Source organism: Vitis riparia, chromosome 18 (assembly GCF_004353265.1).
Source record: "Vitis riparia cultivar Riparia Gloire de Montpellier isolate 1030 chromosome 18, EGFV_Vit.rip_1.0, whole genome shotgun sequence".
In the NCBI taxonomy this organism is placed as follows: Eukaryota; Viridiplantae; Streptophyta; class Magnoliopsida; order Vitales; family Vitaceae; genus Vitis; species Vitis riparia.
Window position 1 is genome coordinate 10,813,358 of NC_048448.1, and position 14,502 is coordinate 10,827,859.

Here is a 14,502-nt window from a genome sequence, read left to right on the forward strand (position 1 = left end):
TTATAAATGCAACACTTTAAAATAGTCAATTTTATAAAAACAATTTCTTATTAATACATATTATTTTTTTTCGTATTTTGTTATTTCTTATTGTTTTTTCAAATACACGGTTTTAATATAAATATAAGTTTGCAGAAAAAATAAATGAGAGCGATCATGGGCTGGTCTTGGGCTTGGGCTCAGCTGGTTGATAAGCACTCGCAGTAAGCTCTTACAAAATTCCCTTTTGTTAGAAATTAGAATAAACTTGTCTTTTAACGCTGACAAGATTTCAAGTGATATTGCTCCAAAAATAATAATTGATAACACTAAAATAGGTATTTCAATTTTAAAAATTTTGATTCTTAAAAATATTTTTAAAAAAAATTGAAAATGGGAAGAAGGATTTTTTCAAACTAATTTGAAGAATAGTACAAACTACAAACCAATCTCATCATGAATTATGAGAACAAGTGAACATTTATGACAAAAATAATAAAAACATTGAAAAAATATATATAAAACAATTCATCAACATAAGTGCTCATCATTGAAATAAAGAATTCATGAAGAATTTATTCTTGAAATTGTTTATTTATTATCTTCTTTTTGTATATTATAAAATTATGGTTAAAATTGGAGAACGTAATAGGGGAAAGGGTTGTCATGATAGGAGGTTAAAACTAGACAAATACGATTTTGGTGTATACTTAGACGGTTTTTGTTTTTTTAAATAAATACCGACTTTAGATGATTTAGTTTTAATTTTTAATTTTTTTTAAATGAATAAAAAAACCAAATTATTTGGTTTTTTTTACTACGTGCTAACAATAATTATTTGAAATAATCAAAACACAATTTCAATACGAACCCTCAACCTATTAATATTTAATAAAAATAAAATAATAATAAAAAAAAACAATTTAATACTTAATACTATTAAATTGTGTACGAAGTTAAGCTAAATTAAATTCTATTTAGATTTAAATAAATAAATAAAAAAAACACCATCTTACTCATTAGTCCTGCATATGGTCAGATCAAGAAGGGGAAAAACCTAGAATGAGACCTTTGCCAAAACAAAACACAAGGCCAAAATTAACCATACCGGCCTTAAAGGGCAGGGACAATCTAAGAATACATTGAAACAGAAAATTTTTCCAGAAAATTGCTTCTCATATATATTGATGCAATATACATAAAGTTTCAATATAAGAAATATGATTGAACCTTGTTTTGAAGTACAGGAACCAAGATTTGATGCTGATTTACAGGAAAGTTGAGAAGGAGTGTTTCATTTGCCAAAATTTAAACAACAAAAACATAAAATGTTGCTATGAGCCTATGACAACATGTTAAAAAAAGAGTTCACAAAGAATCTTAGTAAACCTGTTACACATTGAGCATGTGGATGAAATGATTAAAGAAAGAACAAACAAAATTCCTTGATCACATCCATCACTTCATGGCCGAACTGGTTAAACTGAGGTCTGTTCCAAGCTTAATGATCAAGCATTAGACTTTTGCTGCTACCAAATTGCCGATTCTTGATGCTGGAATGGCTTGTGCATCTATTGTGGTTAAAATTTGAGGCACCGACATGCCTCCAGAAATGACAATTTCTGCAAAAACACATGAAGATCAAAAGCCACGTTATCATTAGATTCATAATTGAAAAGGATATTCCTGTGATGATATGATATGCAGTGTGAAAATTATACCAATCCCTTCTCGAACAGACAAATTAGGCCTCAGAATATCCGTTGAACTGATAAGAAAAACATCTCCAATATAGAGGTGGTTGGAAGGCACGTAAATGCAGCACAGTTCCTCTTCACCTGTGTTCCTCTGAAGAAGAACTGTGTTAGTGATAAATCCAAATGCATATTCCCCGATTCGTGGATGTCTTATGATGGCCACTTCCTTGAATGCATTAGAACTCTGATCTGTAGCATTGTTACCGGATGCTTCAGAGTTTAGAAATCTGCAAGGTTGTACTAGAAAATAAATAAATAAATAAATAAATATATTTACCTGGTGATATTGCTGCACTAATTTGCTTTGAGGCAGAATATATATAGCTTACAAGTGGCATTTTCTTGATGAACCATTCCCCAAGGCCGAGAAGAGAAGCTCCCAACCAGGAAGACATGAAAACACCAACTAAGAAGATGAAAGTGATGGAAGTGATGAATCCAAGACCTGCAGGTTGACCAAATTATCCAAACGGGAACAACTTAAATCAAGTTGAAAGGAGGGAAGTCCTTAACAATATGACAATCTTTACAAAAGATGAATTGATTAGGAAACATTCTTTTGATTCCTGGTTCAGCACAAATGAGGATGCTGGGGAGAATTCCATCAAGCTCATTTGATCCCAGATTAAGAATCACTTCTGGGATTCTGAAATGATTTAAAATGAAGGGAATGAGTATTCCTTCATTTGAAACTTTCCGTGTTTGGATAAGTATATAAAGTGTTGATAAATTTGTAGGATGAAGAGACAGTGATCATGGCAATGACACGGGAAGTGGCGGTGGTGCGGTGGCAAAGGTGGTCATGCATTGATAATAATTGTAGCAGGGATTTGAGAATAGCATTTCTGCCACATTATCTTGAAATCCTCAAATCTAAGTGTTTTGAGCCAACTTAAAAAGAAAACCGAGGTAACAGACTTGCATTTAAGACAGTGAAAACAATTGCATGTGTCAACCACTTCCTGGGGTGCCAGAATCTCAGAGGATCATTCCTGTTCTTGTTTAGTTTTGATAAGGTCCATCAAAACTCTCACATCAATCTATTCCCTTAATGAGTTGTAAATTGTTCTCTCTGTAGCATTAATTTTGTGTGAAACATGAAAATATAGCATGACCTTTTCCTTCCAATTCAACTGGATGAGGATTGAACTATTTTCTTTCTTGATCAGAAAATTCACTATCAACTTCGAAGTCCCCTTTTCTGTTCATCAGAAACTGAATAGCTGGATCTATAACATTACAGTAGTAAAACTCAAGTAGTTCTAATCCTGAGAAACTGCAATAGAATATAAGTGAACTTACCAAATACATTGATGCCTAGTTGATTATAAACTGGGGAGAAGAAACCATCCACAAAATGAAAGAAACCCCAAGTGATATAGAATGTAATGGCAATAGGAAGTAGAATGACACTGCAGAGAATATCAGATTTTTTCGTAAGAGATATCCAGAAAGTTCCTAACTAACTATTACATACTTCATTGTGCGTGCGTGCCAAACAGAGTAGCTACAAGAATCATAAAACTTTCAGTACCATGATGTTAAATATAAAAACATAATATGCATATGGCAAGCGTAAGACGAATAATCAATATCATTAGAAACTTCTCTTTGGTTTTTTGGATAGGCAATAAGAAATTATACTAGAAGATAAGAAACATGAGAAACTCTTTTGCTAGCAACAAGATGAATTCTTTTGCTGAATTCCTTATAACTGCTCAATCAAGTTTATGTGAATATCTGAAACTGATATGCTTTTCAAAACAGGAAAAAAGAAACATAAAAAAAAAAGGAAAACAACTGGAGGGCTAAATTATACAGCTGCATGAAGTTAATATGAACATGTGAACACTTCAGGAACATCATGTTTATTTGCTTTGATTATACTCATATGGAGTTCTAAGGGATTTCATGCAAGTCACACTGCACAGTCAACATTTATGCCAGCAAGGAGACATTGCACAATGATCGCTGTCATCCAGTTGCTTGGCCAAACAATAAATGTTTCATATATTAGATGGACATACTTCTTCTTGGATGCAAGTCGAGGTGATTCGAATATGTTTAATTTATATGTCTTCGAGACACTTTAAACTACAGCATTGCTTCTCACATCAGGATCATACCACTAGAGAATTTTTTCCCATGGAGTAAAATACATATCATGAATGAACTCACTGAGACTCCTGAATGAGTTGGTGAGTTCTGTTTCAATGGTAAATCTTTAACACTAGACATGCTACTTTTATAGCTGAATTTTGTTCAGCTATCCCACCTGCATATTTTCTTTACTAGTCTATAGACCCAGGATATTCCCAAATCCAAAAATTCTGATCTTATCACTAATCCATGCCCCAAAAAAGGGCTGTAAAATCACATTAAATTAAGTAAACAGGCAGGGGAGGGGGTGTGTTTGCAAGGATTGTAAGCAGTGATTGCACCCAAAATGATAATAATAATAATGATAAAATTGTAATGTTTTCAGCAAAGCTATTCTCAAATGACAGGAATAATATGTCATCAAGGAAATTAAGCCAGTCCAATCATTGAAAAGGGAGAAGCAAAGAACTAACCATCCAGACATAAACTTCTTTGAGGCCCAGCTGCGGATGACTTTGGAAAATGCCTACACAGGTATAGAAACAAAGCTTTATCTTGTTGTGGGCATAAGAGGTTGGGATCAAATATGGGTAAGAAAAAGGTAACTGACAATAAATGCACAAAATTTGGTGTGAGATAAAAGGGGTTATATATCCAAAATTCATATATCTTGAAATTAGCATTAATAACAATCACCGAAAAAAAAAAAAAAATCTTCTAGTAATTTGTCTCAAGGATTCTCTTGGCTTGACACTAACAAGCATCGAAAATATAAAAATTCCTACGAAATACTTTAATTGGCGTGGAAGAAAGGAAAATTTCTCAACATCTTTGTAATCCACTGGGTAATTTCATAACTGGTTTGATCTGTACGCTCACCATCCCTTCGAATTCCTCTGGCTTAAATAATAAGGAAAACAAATATCTGGTGGTAGCGACAAAAAATTAGGGAAAAATCGATGAACCAATCCACACGTTTCTGAATTTAGAAACAGGTTTTGAAACGATTAATCCGAAAAAAGACCACAAACAATGGCAATGGATTTGGAGAAAATAGACAGGAGCGAGAAAAACGGACCTCACGGCCGGAGTGATGATGGGAAGAAGAAGAGGATGGAGAGGAGGGCGATGATTTGGAGGCAACATTGTCAGTGGTGGCGGCTACTGGGATCAGGAGCTCGAGGTCTCTGTCCCTCTCTCTGGAACCCATTTTTTTTCTCGCCTTCAGATTCGTTTTTTCTCCTCTTTCCTTCTCTCTGCTCCAGCCCGAAGTCCCAATTCAGTTAGGGACACCAGGATGTTTTCAACCGAAATTTTAAAATCGCTGGGTAGAAGTTTCCACGGGAGACTTGCCGACCTAAGGTACGGTTTGTCTACCACTTACACGACGTCGTTTTCGGCAATGCAAGCCTTGCCCCATTTTTATTTATTCTTTTTTTTTTTTCCGAACCAGAATATTTGTGGTTTTGGACACACTTTCAATTGAATTTTTTTACATAAAAAGTAAAAAGTAAAATATTAAAAAATATAAATTTATTGGTGTCTTAAAAAATCACTTTCAGAAAATTTAAGTTTTTTATTCAAATCATTATTTTTTCAATATAAAGTCTAAAATTTCTTATATTTTATATAAAAATTATTATTATTATTAACATTATTTTTTATTTTATATAATAATAATAATAATGCATATCATATGAAAATTCTAAAACATATACAAAAATTCTAAAAAAAGGAGCTCCAAAATTATATTTAAAAAATGTTATTATTAATATTATATTTAATGAAATGTTATATTATTAATGAAAACAATAAAAAATAAAACCAATAATAAATTTAAATTATTTAAATTAAAAATTTTAAATTTAAAAAACGTTACTAAAATTGTATTAATATATCTCGTTTTTTAAGTTTTGTTCATAAAAAGAAAAATGAAAAAATATTTTTAAAAAATAGAAAAGAAATTAAAGGGGTGAAACAAACCTGACACTTAGAGATTAAAGGACTGAGAGTAAAGAAAGAGGGATACATATGTAAAGTAAAAAACCGACAAACATGAAATCTACAATCACATTCATTTTTCTTTATTTCCTTTAAAGGTATTTAATATATGTAGAATTTGAGTTCATTATTTGCATTAACTATATATATAATAGAAAAATTGTAATATCCCATATCTGATAGGATAAAAAGTTTACGATATTATAAAAGTATGAATTCTTCTCAACTTGTAGATGCGTTTTAAAACCGTGAGAATTCTTTTAAGGTCAAAGTGGATATCTATTTGACTGGGTACGAATAATTATAAATGATATTAGAGTCGATCCTGATCCTGATGTGGGAGTTTGTTTGGTCCAATGAAGAGTGTTTATTTGTGTGATCTTGTAGATACATTTTAAGAGGTTCAAGTGGACAATATATACACAGACACCTTTTCCATTACGAAAAAGAATTAAATATTATATTAGTTCATGAATCCTGACAAGAATTCTATTTTTATGAACATGGATATAAGAAAGAAATAATAAGAAAAGATTTTTTCTATTGTAATTACATTTTTTTTTTGTTCCTAGTATTCTTTCTAAAAAAAAGTGAAAGGAGCTTTAAAAGAAAGTAAATGATTATTTCGTTTCTGATAGCTATTTCTTTAATTAGTGGATAGGAGCATACTTTGGATCGGAATCATGGGAAGTACTACCTGATCATTTCTACTAATTTAAAGCCCCAATTAGTATTCCCTTTTATGCAAAATGTCCCTTGGATAACTTACATAATTCCATTACTAATCCTTTATGTACCTTGGTGTTCATAGCCATCCACTTATTTTTGCTCAATCTCCCCGTTATGATACTACATATATGTTAATATATAGAAAAGATAGTGAAAACAAAACTTCATACAGTTGGTCTTTTGAACCTGTTTCAAGTCGTGATTGATGCCTAATCAATCAATCTTGGGATAAACAGACAGTCTCTACTGCTTGCTTATGTTTATTTTCATTTAACTCTTCTACATAGGAAATGAGACTCAATCCTTTTACTTCGAATTTATAAGCTGTTTTATTTCACTCATATAACTATTTGATTTAGTTTATCAACCCGAATAATGAATAAAAAATGACGATATTTATTCAATTTATTCAACTTCTTTCCTATAAAAAAAAGAAAGAAAAGAATGGGAATAAAGAAAGGTTCATGTCTCAATGAATTGCACGTAGAGATATTGATAACACGCATTTTTATAAAAATCTTATAACAAAATTTTCAAATTTTAAGACAAAAAAATGGTGAATATCTTATGTACTTGAAAATATTAAAAAAAAAAAATTTAAATTAAGGAAGCAATTTTTTTTTTACTTCCTCCAATTTTAAAAATGTTGAATTTTTTATTTTAAATATGAAGTAATTTTTTTCTTCTTGTAGAAGAGTTTCAATATTTTATATAAGAGTTTCTATTTTTTAAAAACAAAAAATACATTCAAATGTGACACTTATATATATATACATTAAAATTTAAGTAAAAAAAAAAAAACCACTAGGATGTTTAGTAAAAGTTAATGTTTAATGATTTAAAATATTGTCAAAATCAAAATATGAGTAATTTGAACATTTAAATTTAATTATTTAATTTTATTTCTAATATATTAAGATTATTTGATAAAAAATAACTTTATTTTCTATAAATTATTGAAATTCCAAATTTACATAGTAAACACGAAACAACAAATAGTTTTCCAAACATGATTTTAAAAATAGTATTTATTTTTATTTATTACTTTTAAGTTATAATATTCAATTATTTCATTGCATGTAATAATTTAAATTAAATAATTAATCATATTACATTATTAAACTGATTTATTAAGCACTTTCTAGAAATTGATAAAGAAAGATTCAAATAAGGTTTCAAATATGAAGGTAACTTTCATCTTCCTTGTTGTAAATTTGATTGAATGGTTAAACAGCCAAATTCCTCAAATTTTTTTAGAAAATATTTATCATCTCCACAAATATTGGTCAGTATATCTTGCAAGTGAATCTTTGTTATGTAATTTATGTTTCCCAGTTCACAAGCATGACAAACCCTGGAGCACCCTCATTTCTTTACACTTGAAAGACACAGAAGAAGAAGGAGAATGAAAAAAAGAAAAAGAAGGAAGCGGGGAAAACGAAGAGTAGAGATTCCACTCCTCCATTAAGCCGAACGCAACCCACCTCCATCACTCATTTATTCTTACCAAATGCAACATCTCTACTCTTCAGGTACGCCCACCAGGGTAAATGCAACCCTTATAGCCTGACAAACGGGAAGGAATGGCGTTGTTAAGTGTTAAAATCTCAAAAAAGATTCGGAGAGAAAAAGTGAGAAAAGGGAATTTTGGATTTTTTTTATTATGAATTCTTTTTGAAAATAGGTGCAACATTGTTAGAATTTAAATAGGCTTAATTAAAAAAATTTTAAACTAATTTACCCTTATTTTTAAAATGAAATACAATAATTCTAATCTAGTAACTATAGAAATAAGAGATATAATAAATAAATAAATAAATATATAGTAACTAAATATGTTAATAATTTCTAACATCCTTCGCAAACCCAGGATGTGGTTGCAATAAATATTGAGAGTTTGCTAACGAAAAAATTGAAAACGTGGAAGCAAGTGTGGCTTCATAAATAAATTCATAATAATGCTGTTGAGAAAATCCCTTAGCAATCGATCGAGTTTGTACCATTTAATTCAAGTATCAAATATCAAGTATTAGTCTTATATAAAGTAGAAAGTTCCTTGATCATAGCTTGGAAGACAATAAGAAAAACATGAGAGAGAAGAATTCACAATCTTAAAAAGTCTTGAAGTAGCTATAGGAGGAGAGGAAGGAGCATGTTAATAAAAAACCAATCTCTATAAAAACTGTTTTTATCATCCAAAAATATGACTAGAAAATAGAGGTATGTTGAAAAAAAGAAAATAAAGGAAAAAGTAGTAGAAGATATAAAACTAAAACCATCAAAGAAAGAAAGAAGAATAAGAAGAAGAAGATATGAAAGAAATATTAATCAGGCACATTCTAAAAAAAAAAAAAAAGACAAAAGAAGACATAAAACTATAGGAGTAAGAAACAAAATTTGGATTTATATTCAACAATATAGAAGAAGCTTAAATACACCAATAAAAAAAATATTTTGAAATGATTCTCAAACGGTAGAAATTTGATTGAAATTTTAAAATTCATTCTATCAAATAATTTAAATTCATTGTGAAATTAATCGTATCCAACAAACAAATAGGAAAAATGCAAAATTAAATTACGTATACAATCTTTCAAAATGTTCCCAAATTTCTTTGATAGTTTCATACTTCGTCAATTATATGTGTATACAATCTTTTAAAATGTTCCCAATTTTTTTTTTTAACAGTTTTATACTTCGTCAATTGTATGTTTATCGAATTACCAATGGAGTTGTTGATCCAAATAATAATTTTCGAATAGTTTACTTTCCAAGCATCTAACATTGTCTTGCATATTTTTCCTTCTTTTTTCATTCATAGGTTTGCGTAAAATGCCAATGATGTAACTTCACATCTTTTTGATTTTTAGAAAATTTATATCACATAACTCTAATATGAATAATTTTTCTATCCAATCACCCACTAATAGATTGAAGAGAATTATCTCGTTCACCGGCCATAAACAATAAATAACTACCAAACAAAAGAAAGCATATCGAATCGAAAAAAATGAACACAAAATCAAATACCAGAGACAAATAGGAGAAAAATGATGTGACCATTCATTATGATATCCCACGATCATACAAGATGAAAAAAGAATTCCACAATCAAATAGATATGAAAGTAGTGTACGAGACTAAACTCTCTTCCATGAGATCACAAATTAAAAGTCCTATTAAAGATTGATTTTGCTATATACTATATTGAAATCCAAAAAGAGATTCAAAAAGACAAAAAGAAAAAAGAAAATTTAGAATTTCTCATTACCAATTCTTCTTGAAAGTAAGTACAAATTTAAGTAGGCCTAATACAAGAAAATAAAGATTAATTTACCATCCTAAAAAGAAAAAAAAATAATATAATAAATAAATAAAGGAGAGATATAATAACTAAATAAATAAATATACAATAACTAAATATATAATTATAATATAGTAAGCTTTTAACAATAAGAAATAATCAAGCTTAGGGTATGGGCAGAGAGGCTGCCGATGAACAATTTGTAAAGGCATTGGGGTTTGAGAAGACTTACTGGGATTTTTAGATGTGAGTGTGGCTGTTTGTGAGAAATCACAGTTCCATGGATTGCGAGCAGAATTTTGGTAGAAGAGGTTCATTGCATAAGCAGCATGTGATGCTACGGTGTTGGGTTCAAAACAAGCCCCACCTGGTTGGACTGGACGGCAATCTATCCCTTGTCCGCAGGCGTAGTCCAGATTAGCCTGGAGTTGGGCATTTGATACAACTGATTTGGGCACACACCACGTTCCGTTCGTCGATGGAGATGGAGATGGAGTGGCCGGAGTTTTGGGGGTTGCCGGTGCCGGAGTAGTGTTCTTTAAGCATGATTTACAAGTTATGTTAAACAAACCGTTTTTGTTACCACAACAGTATAATTTTTGCCACTGATACTGAAAATAAAATGAAAAAAAACTATGCTCTCAAATCATAAATAATTGGCACAGTTTTCTTCCAGACAGTTTCTCACCTGGGCGCCCTTGGAGAGGCCAACATCATAGGTCATGGTGAGATCAGTCTTAAAAAGCCCAAATGCGCGCTCTGAGCCCGGCCCAGGTTTCAGGTCCTCGTCGTAGAGTGCAAACAGATATGTGTCCACTGATTTCCCAGGCATCAAGGGCGTTCCACCAGTGACCTCAGGTGCGAGATCAGGTTCCCATTGTAAGCCTTGGCATTTTCAATACTTGGGCCTACCTCGTTGCTGTCTCCTTTGTAGGGCCAGCCCGTCTCCGCAACCACTATCTCAATTTCCTTGAAGCCCATCGAGTTCAATGCAGCTCGAACAGCGTCCACCTGAAACAAGCCCAGCCCAAAACTTAATCTCAGCCCAGTTCACTTGCATAGAGGGTCCAGATGTTGGACTCACCTGGGCATCGAACATATTCATGTACTTGATATTAGTCCCAGAGTCCAATCGTCCGGAGTTGGGTTGAAAAAGACAAAAAGCCAGCGTTTCAGGTCTGTGGTCGCTCCGGTATGCGAAGTAAGGGTACGGATTGATCGCGAATGGCGAACCAGTGGCTTTGTTAAACCCTAACAGTCCTTTCATCAGGTCCCCGAAGCTCGGATCGAAACTTCCAGAAGAAGGCGGTTCAGATTGCTTCAGCACTGCCATGGAGTGGACGGTGGATACCTTAATCTTGCCGCCAAGTGATGCGCCGTTGAGGGCATTTTGGAGATTCTGCATCGCCGGCAAGAGCTGCGTCATCAGATTCTGGTCGCCGGAGGTCATGACTTCGTTTCCGACAGTGATGAGGATGATTTTGCTAGAGGGATAGTAGGGAAGGACATTGGAATTGATCCAATTCCTGGCGAAGTTGGGATCGGAAGCTAGTGCCGGGACATCGCCGTTCGCTGTTCCGATGACGATTCCGATGCCGGTATTGGCAAGGGCTTTGATGATAGCTGGGTCGGCTCCGTACAGCCTGACTTTTTCAATGGAAGTAGATTGTAGAAGCTTTGCGGTTGCTGACGGAGGGGGGAGGTTATCGGCGACTTGGCCATAGTTTATACCAAGGAACGACTCCGATCCTGCACAAACAGAGGGATTAATCAGATTTAACTCGTTCGACTAGGTCGAGTTAAGTCGTAACGATCTGAATTATTTCAGAGTTCAAACATCAAATCTAGCCGTTACGTTCAAAATAAAGAAAAAATAAATTATTGAAGTCGGCATGATTGATTTTTTCTAAATCTGATGCCACTGCAAGGAAAAAAACGAGTCTCAAAAAAGGAAAAAGATTCTCAAGACTATTATTTCAATTTCTCTGGAAAATGACATGAAAGAGGCGATTCATTTCAGAAGAACAGAATATCAGAAGCACAGACCACCAAGAAATAAAATACACCCTGGAAATATTCACAACACTAGTTTCTGCAAGAACACGAGATATTGATGAAACAGTATTCATGGATCTCAAAGAAACAGACGCAGGTCATATCTCGTAGGCCTGCACATGCAAGATTCAGGAGTCTTACTTGCTAGAAGAACAGAGTGTAGGAGGGAGAAAAGAAAGGCCACCGAAGCACAACGAACCGTCGTCATGGCTGGAGAGCTTATCGTTTTGGTGGAGCAGATGAAGACGAAGTGACAGAGGCAAAGCCGTGGAGATTTAAATACTGAAAAGTGAAAGAGAACTTTAAAGGACACGGTACACCAGGCACTGTCACTGATGCCAAGAGTAAATTCCACCGAATTGGAAACCGGAAGCTGGAACTTCCATCTTGTACGTGGAGCCCTAGTAGCTAGCATGGCCACTTTGTATGGCAAAGGGTAGATATGGGATTCACTCTGATTTTTTTTTTTTTTTTAAATTATTTGCGGTAACATCAACCGAAAGTAACTTTTCCTTTTTCGGTGTTGCTTTTCGGAATTTCACTGGACATCCGTTCAAGCTTCAAAATGACCAGATGCCTTAATTCTGCCCGTTACACCCGATTAACACGGTATGTCAAATGTGGATTTGAATCCAGGTTCATAATCTTAACAAGATCCCTTCCGTTTTCTATATTGGCTTAAAATCCAGGTCCATGGTTCATTTGAACATATACCACATTTGCCCAAAAGCTGTCTTTTTAACACTGCATATTGCCAAGCACCACATAAACTTTTGTCATTTTGCTTGTGTAAAGTTTCACGTTATTTATCAGAGTTAAGCCCCAGTAGGACCCCTTATTGCATTTTCATTCTCTCACAAAAAGCAATCTCGACGACTCTTCCAATCTTTGAGCAGGCCTTTGGATTGGATTGGTTGTTCCTTCCATGCTAAGAAATGGCTTTCCCTCCAATTTCCAATGGGCAAAAGCAGAAAAGGCAGATACTAAAAGGGAGCTTCTTCTTCTCACATACTGGTAGAATATTTGTTGCTTGAGGGACAAAGGCACAAAGGAGGACAAGCTTTGGGTTAAGCATAATTGGTGGGCAAGTAAACTCGAATTAAAAATGGAAAGTGAGCTTTCCAAACCTTCGCAATTAAGCTCTTCGCCTAGCTGCTTCTTTGTCCATTTTGTTTCACTTATCTTATCAGATGCTTTTTCAAGAACTACTTTATGAATGATTGATTGATTTTTTTTTATTATATAGAAAAGCACTCGCAATTAAGCACAGGATCTTGACTACATTTGTAGCCTTAACTCATGCTTTCTTTCCAACAATGCAGCTGCTCCACGAGTATCATTTGGTTATAAAAGTTGCTTCTTGGTTGGTTATAAAAACCTAATCAATACAATAACCAATACCCGATCTAAGGATAAGACCATCAAAGCAAGTTTCAAAGCAGTGCACAGAGAAAGAGAAAGAAAAAGAAAAAAGAAAAAGAAAGGAAAAAGAAAAGGAAAAGGAAGAAAAACCCGTACTGAGTTGAGAAAATCCAATAGAAAATCAAGAAACTGGGTTCTTTTTCATAGTTCAAGTTTCATCGTATACATGTGATATTGTCATTGTTAATACAATTTAACATGGTTTAACGATCAATATAATCTCTAGGTGGCAATAGAGTACACCGATACTTAAGAACATACTAATTAAACAAAGACAAAAATATTATAATAGCGAAGACGCTCATTCTCCTCTCAATTGTGACTGCAAATAAATTTTTCCTTTGTAACAATATACAATAGAAGCAAACCCGTCATTCAACGAATGAGTTAAGTGTCAACCCCAATAGAAAAGAGGAGGGAAAGCTTTATTAAAGCACTGGTATCTTCTTACTTTCAGATTATGCCAAGCCCACTACCTTCATATCCATTCTGTGGAGCATCTTTTGGAACTAGCGACCAATATATGTGAGCCCCAAGGCATCTTTCTTGTCAATATCACAGCCTTCTTATACATCATGTTAAGCATTTGGTTATTAGTATCTTCCCCTTTCAGATGATACCAAGCTTGCAGTCTTTGTATACATCATGTGCAGCATCAGTCAGATCCGTGGAATGATGTAAGTGAGTCTTAAAGCGTCTTTCGCATTAATATCCCAGCTTTCTCTATCACTGAGAAAGTAGGAATTGCCTAATAAGCCAATAACCCACAGTTTCCAAGTTACAATTAGAGGATGGTTCCAAGCGCCAAGAAGATAAGAGCCAATATCTCATACCAGATATAGTGAATCGGGTTCGTTTCTGATAGATTTTGGCCACCGATCTTTAAAAATACAAGTTTGCAGTATCTTTATCTCCTCTGCTAAGGATGGATGTCTTTACTCCCAACAACTCAGCCTGCAAAAGCATGGACTTACTCTATCTCTACATTTTTTTGAAGGCCTTAATTTCATAAACTTTTATCCATTTCTACATCTCAGCTTGGATTGGGTTGGTAGAGAGACTGACCGATGGTTCCAAGTGTATAAAAAACCAAGAAGAAGTGGCTAAGCATCCAAATGTTTCAGGATGGGATGAACATATTGCCTTTTCTATGCA

General features: G+C 33.4%; 2 protein-coding genes across 2 annotated transcripts; both read right to left on the reverse strand.

Annotated features, from left to right (window-relative positions):
* Positions 1–1,134: 1,134 nt before the first annotated feature.
* LOC117906093 (protein LIKE COV 1-like) lies at positions 1,135–5,153 on the reverse strand. Its single transcript, XM_034819042.1, has 6 exons — positions 4,915–5,153; positions 4,310–4,362; positions 3,039–3,148; positions 2,014–2,181; positions 1,701–1,925; positions 1,135–1,601 (listed from the first exon to the last, which is right to left on the reverse strand). Exons 1-6 carry the CDS (start codon positions 5,044–5,046, stop codon positions 1,495–1,497), a joined length of 795 nt encoding a protein of 264 aa, XP_034674933.1. The 5' UTR covers positions 5,047–5,153; the 3' UTR covers positions 1,135–1,494.
* Positions 5,154–7,860: 2,707 nt separating this feature from the next.
* LOC117905385 (glucan endo-1,3-beta-D-glucosidase) lies at positions 7,861–12,237 on the reverse strand. The gene is given in 6 exon segments (XM_034818316.1): positions 7,861–8,132; positions 10,103–10,406; positions 10,559–10,716; positions 10,719–10,881; positions 10,955–11,619; positions 12,067–12,237. Coding segments are annotated over 6 exon segments (1,395 nt in total). The 5' UTR covers positions 12,134–12,237; the 3' UTR covers positions 7,861–8,094.
* Between the last annotated feature and the right edge of the window lie 2,265 nt (positions 12,238–14,502).

Excerpts from the sequence above, each read along its gene's own strand:
- LOC117906093 (XM_034819042.1), bottom strand. The coding sequence starts at position 5,046 with ATGGGTTCCAGAGAGAGGGACAGAGACCTCGAGCTCCTGATCCCAGTA. Across the intron at positions 2,182-3,038 it reads ACTAGGCATCAATGTATTTG|GTCTTGGATTCATCACTTCC; the intron begins GTAAGTTCACTT and ends GTCAACCTGCAG. Across the intron at positions 1,926-2,013 it reads TAGTGCAGCAATATCACCAG|ATCAGAGTTCTAATGCATTC; the intron begins GTAAATATATTT and ends ACAATGCTACAG.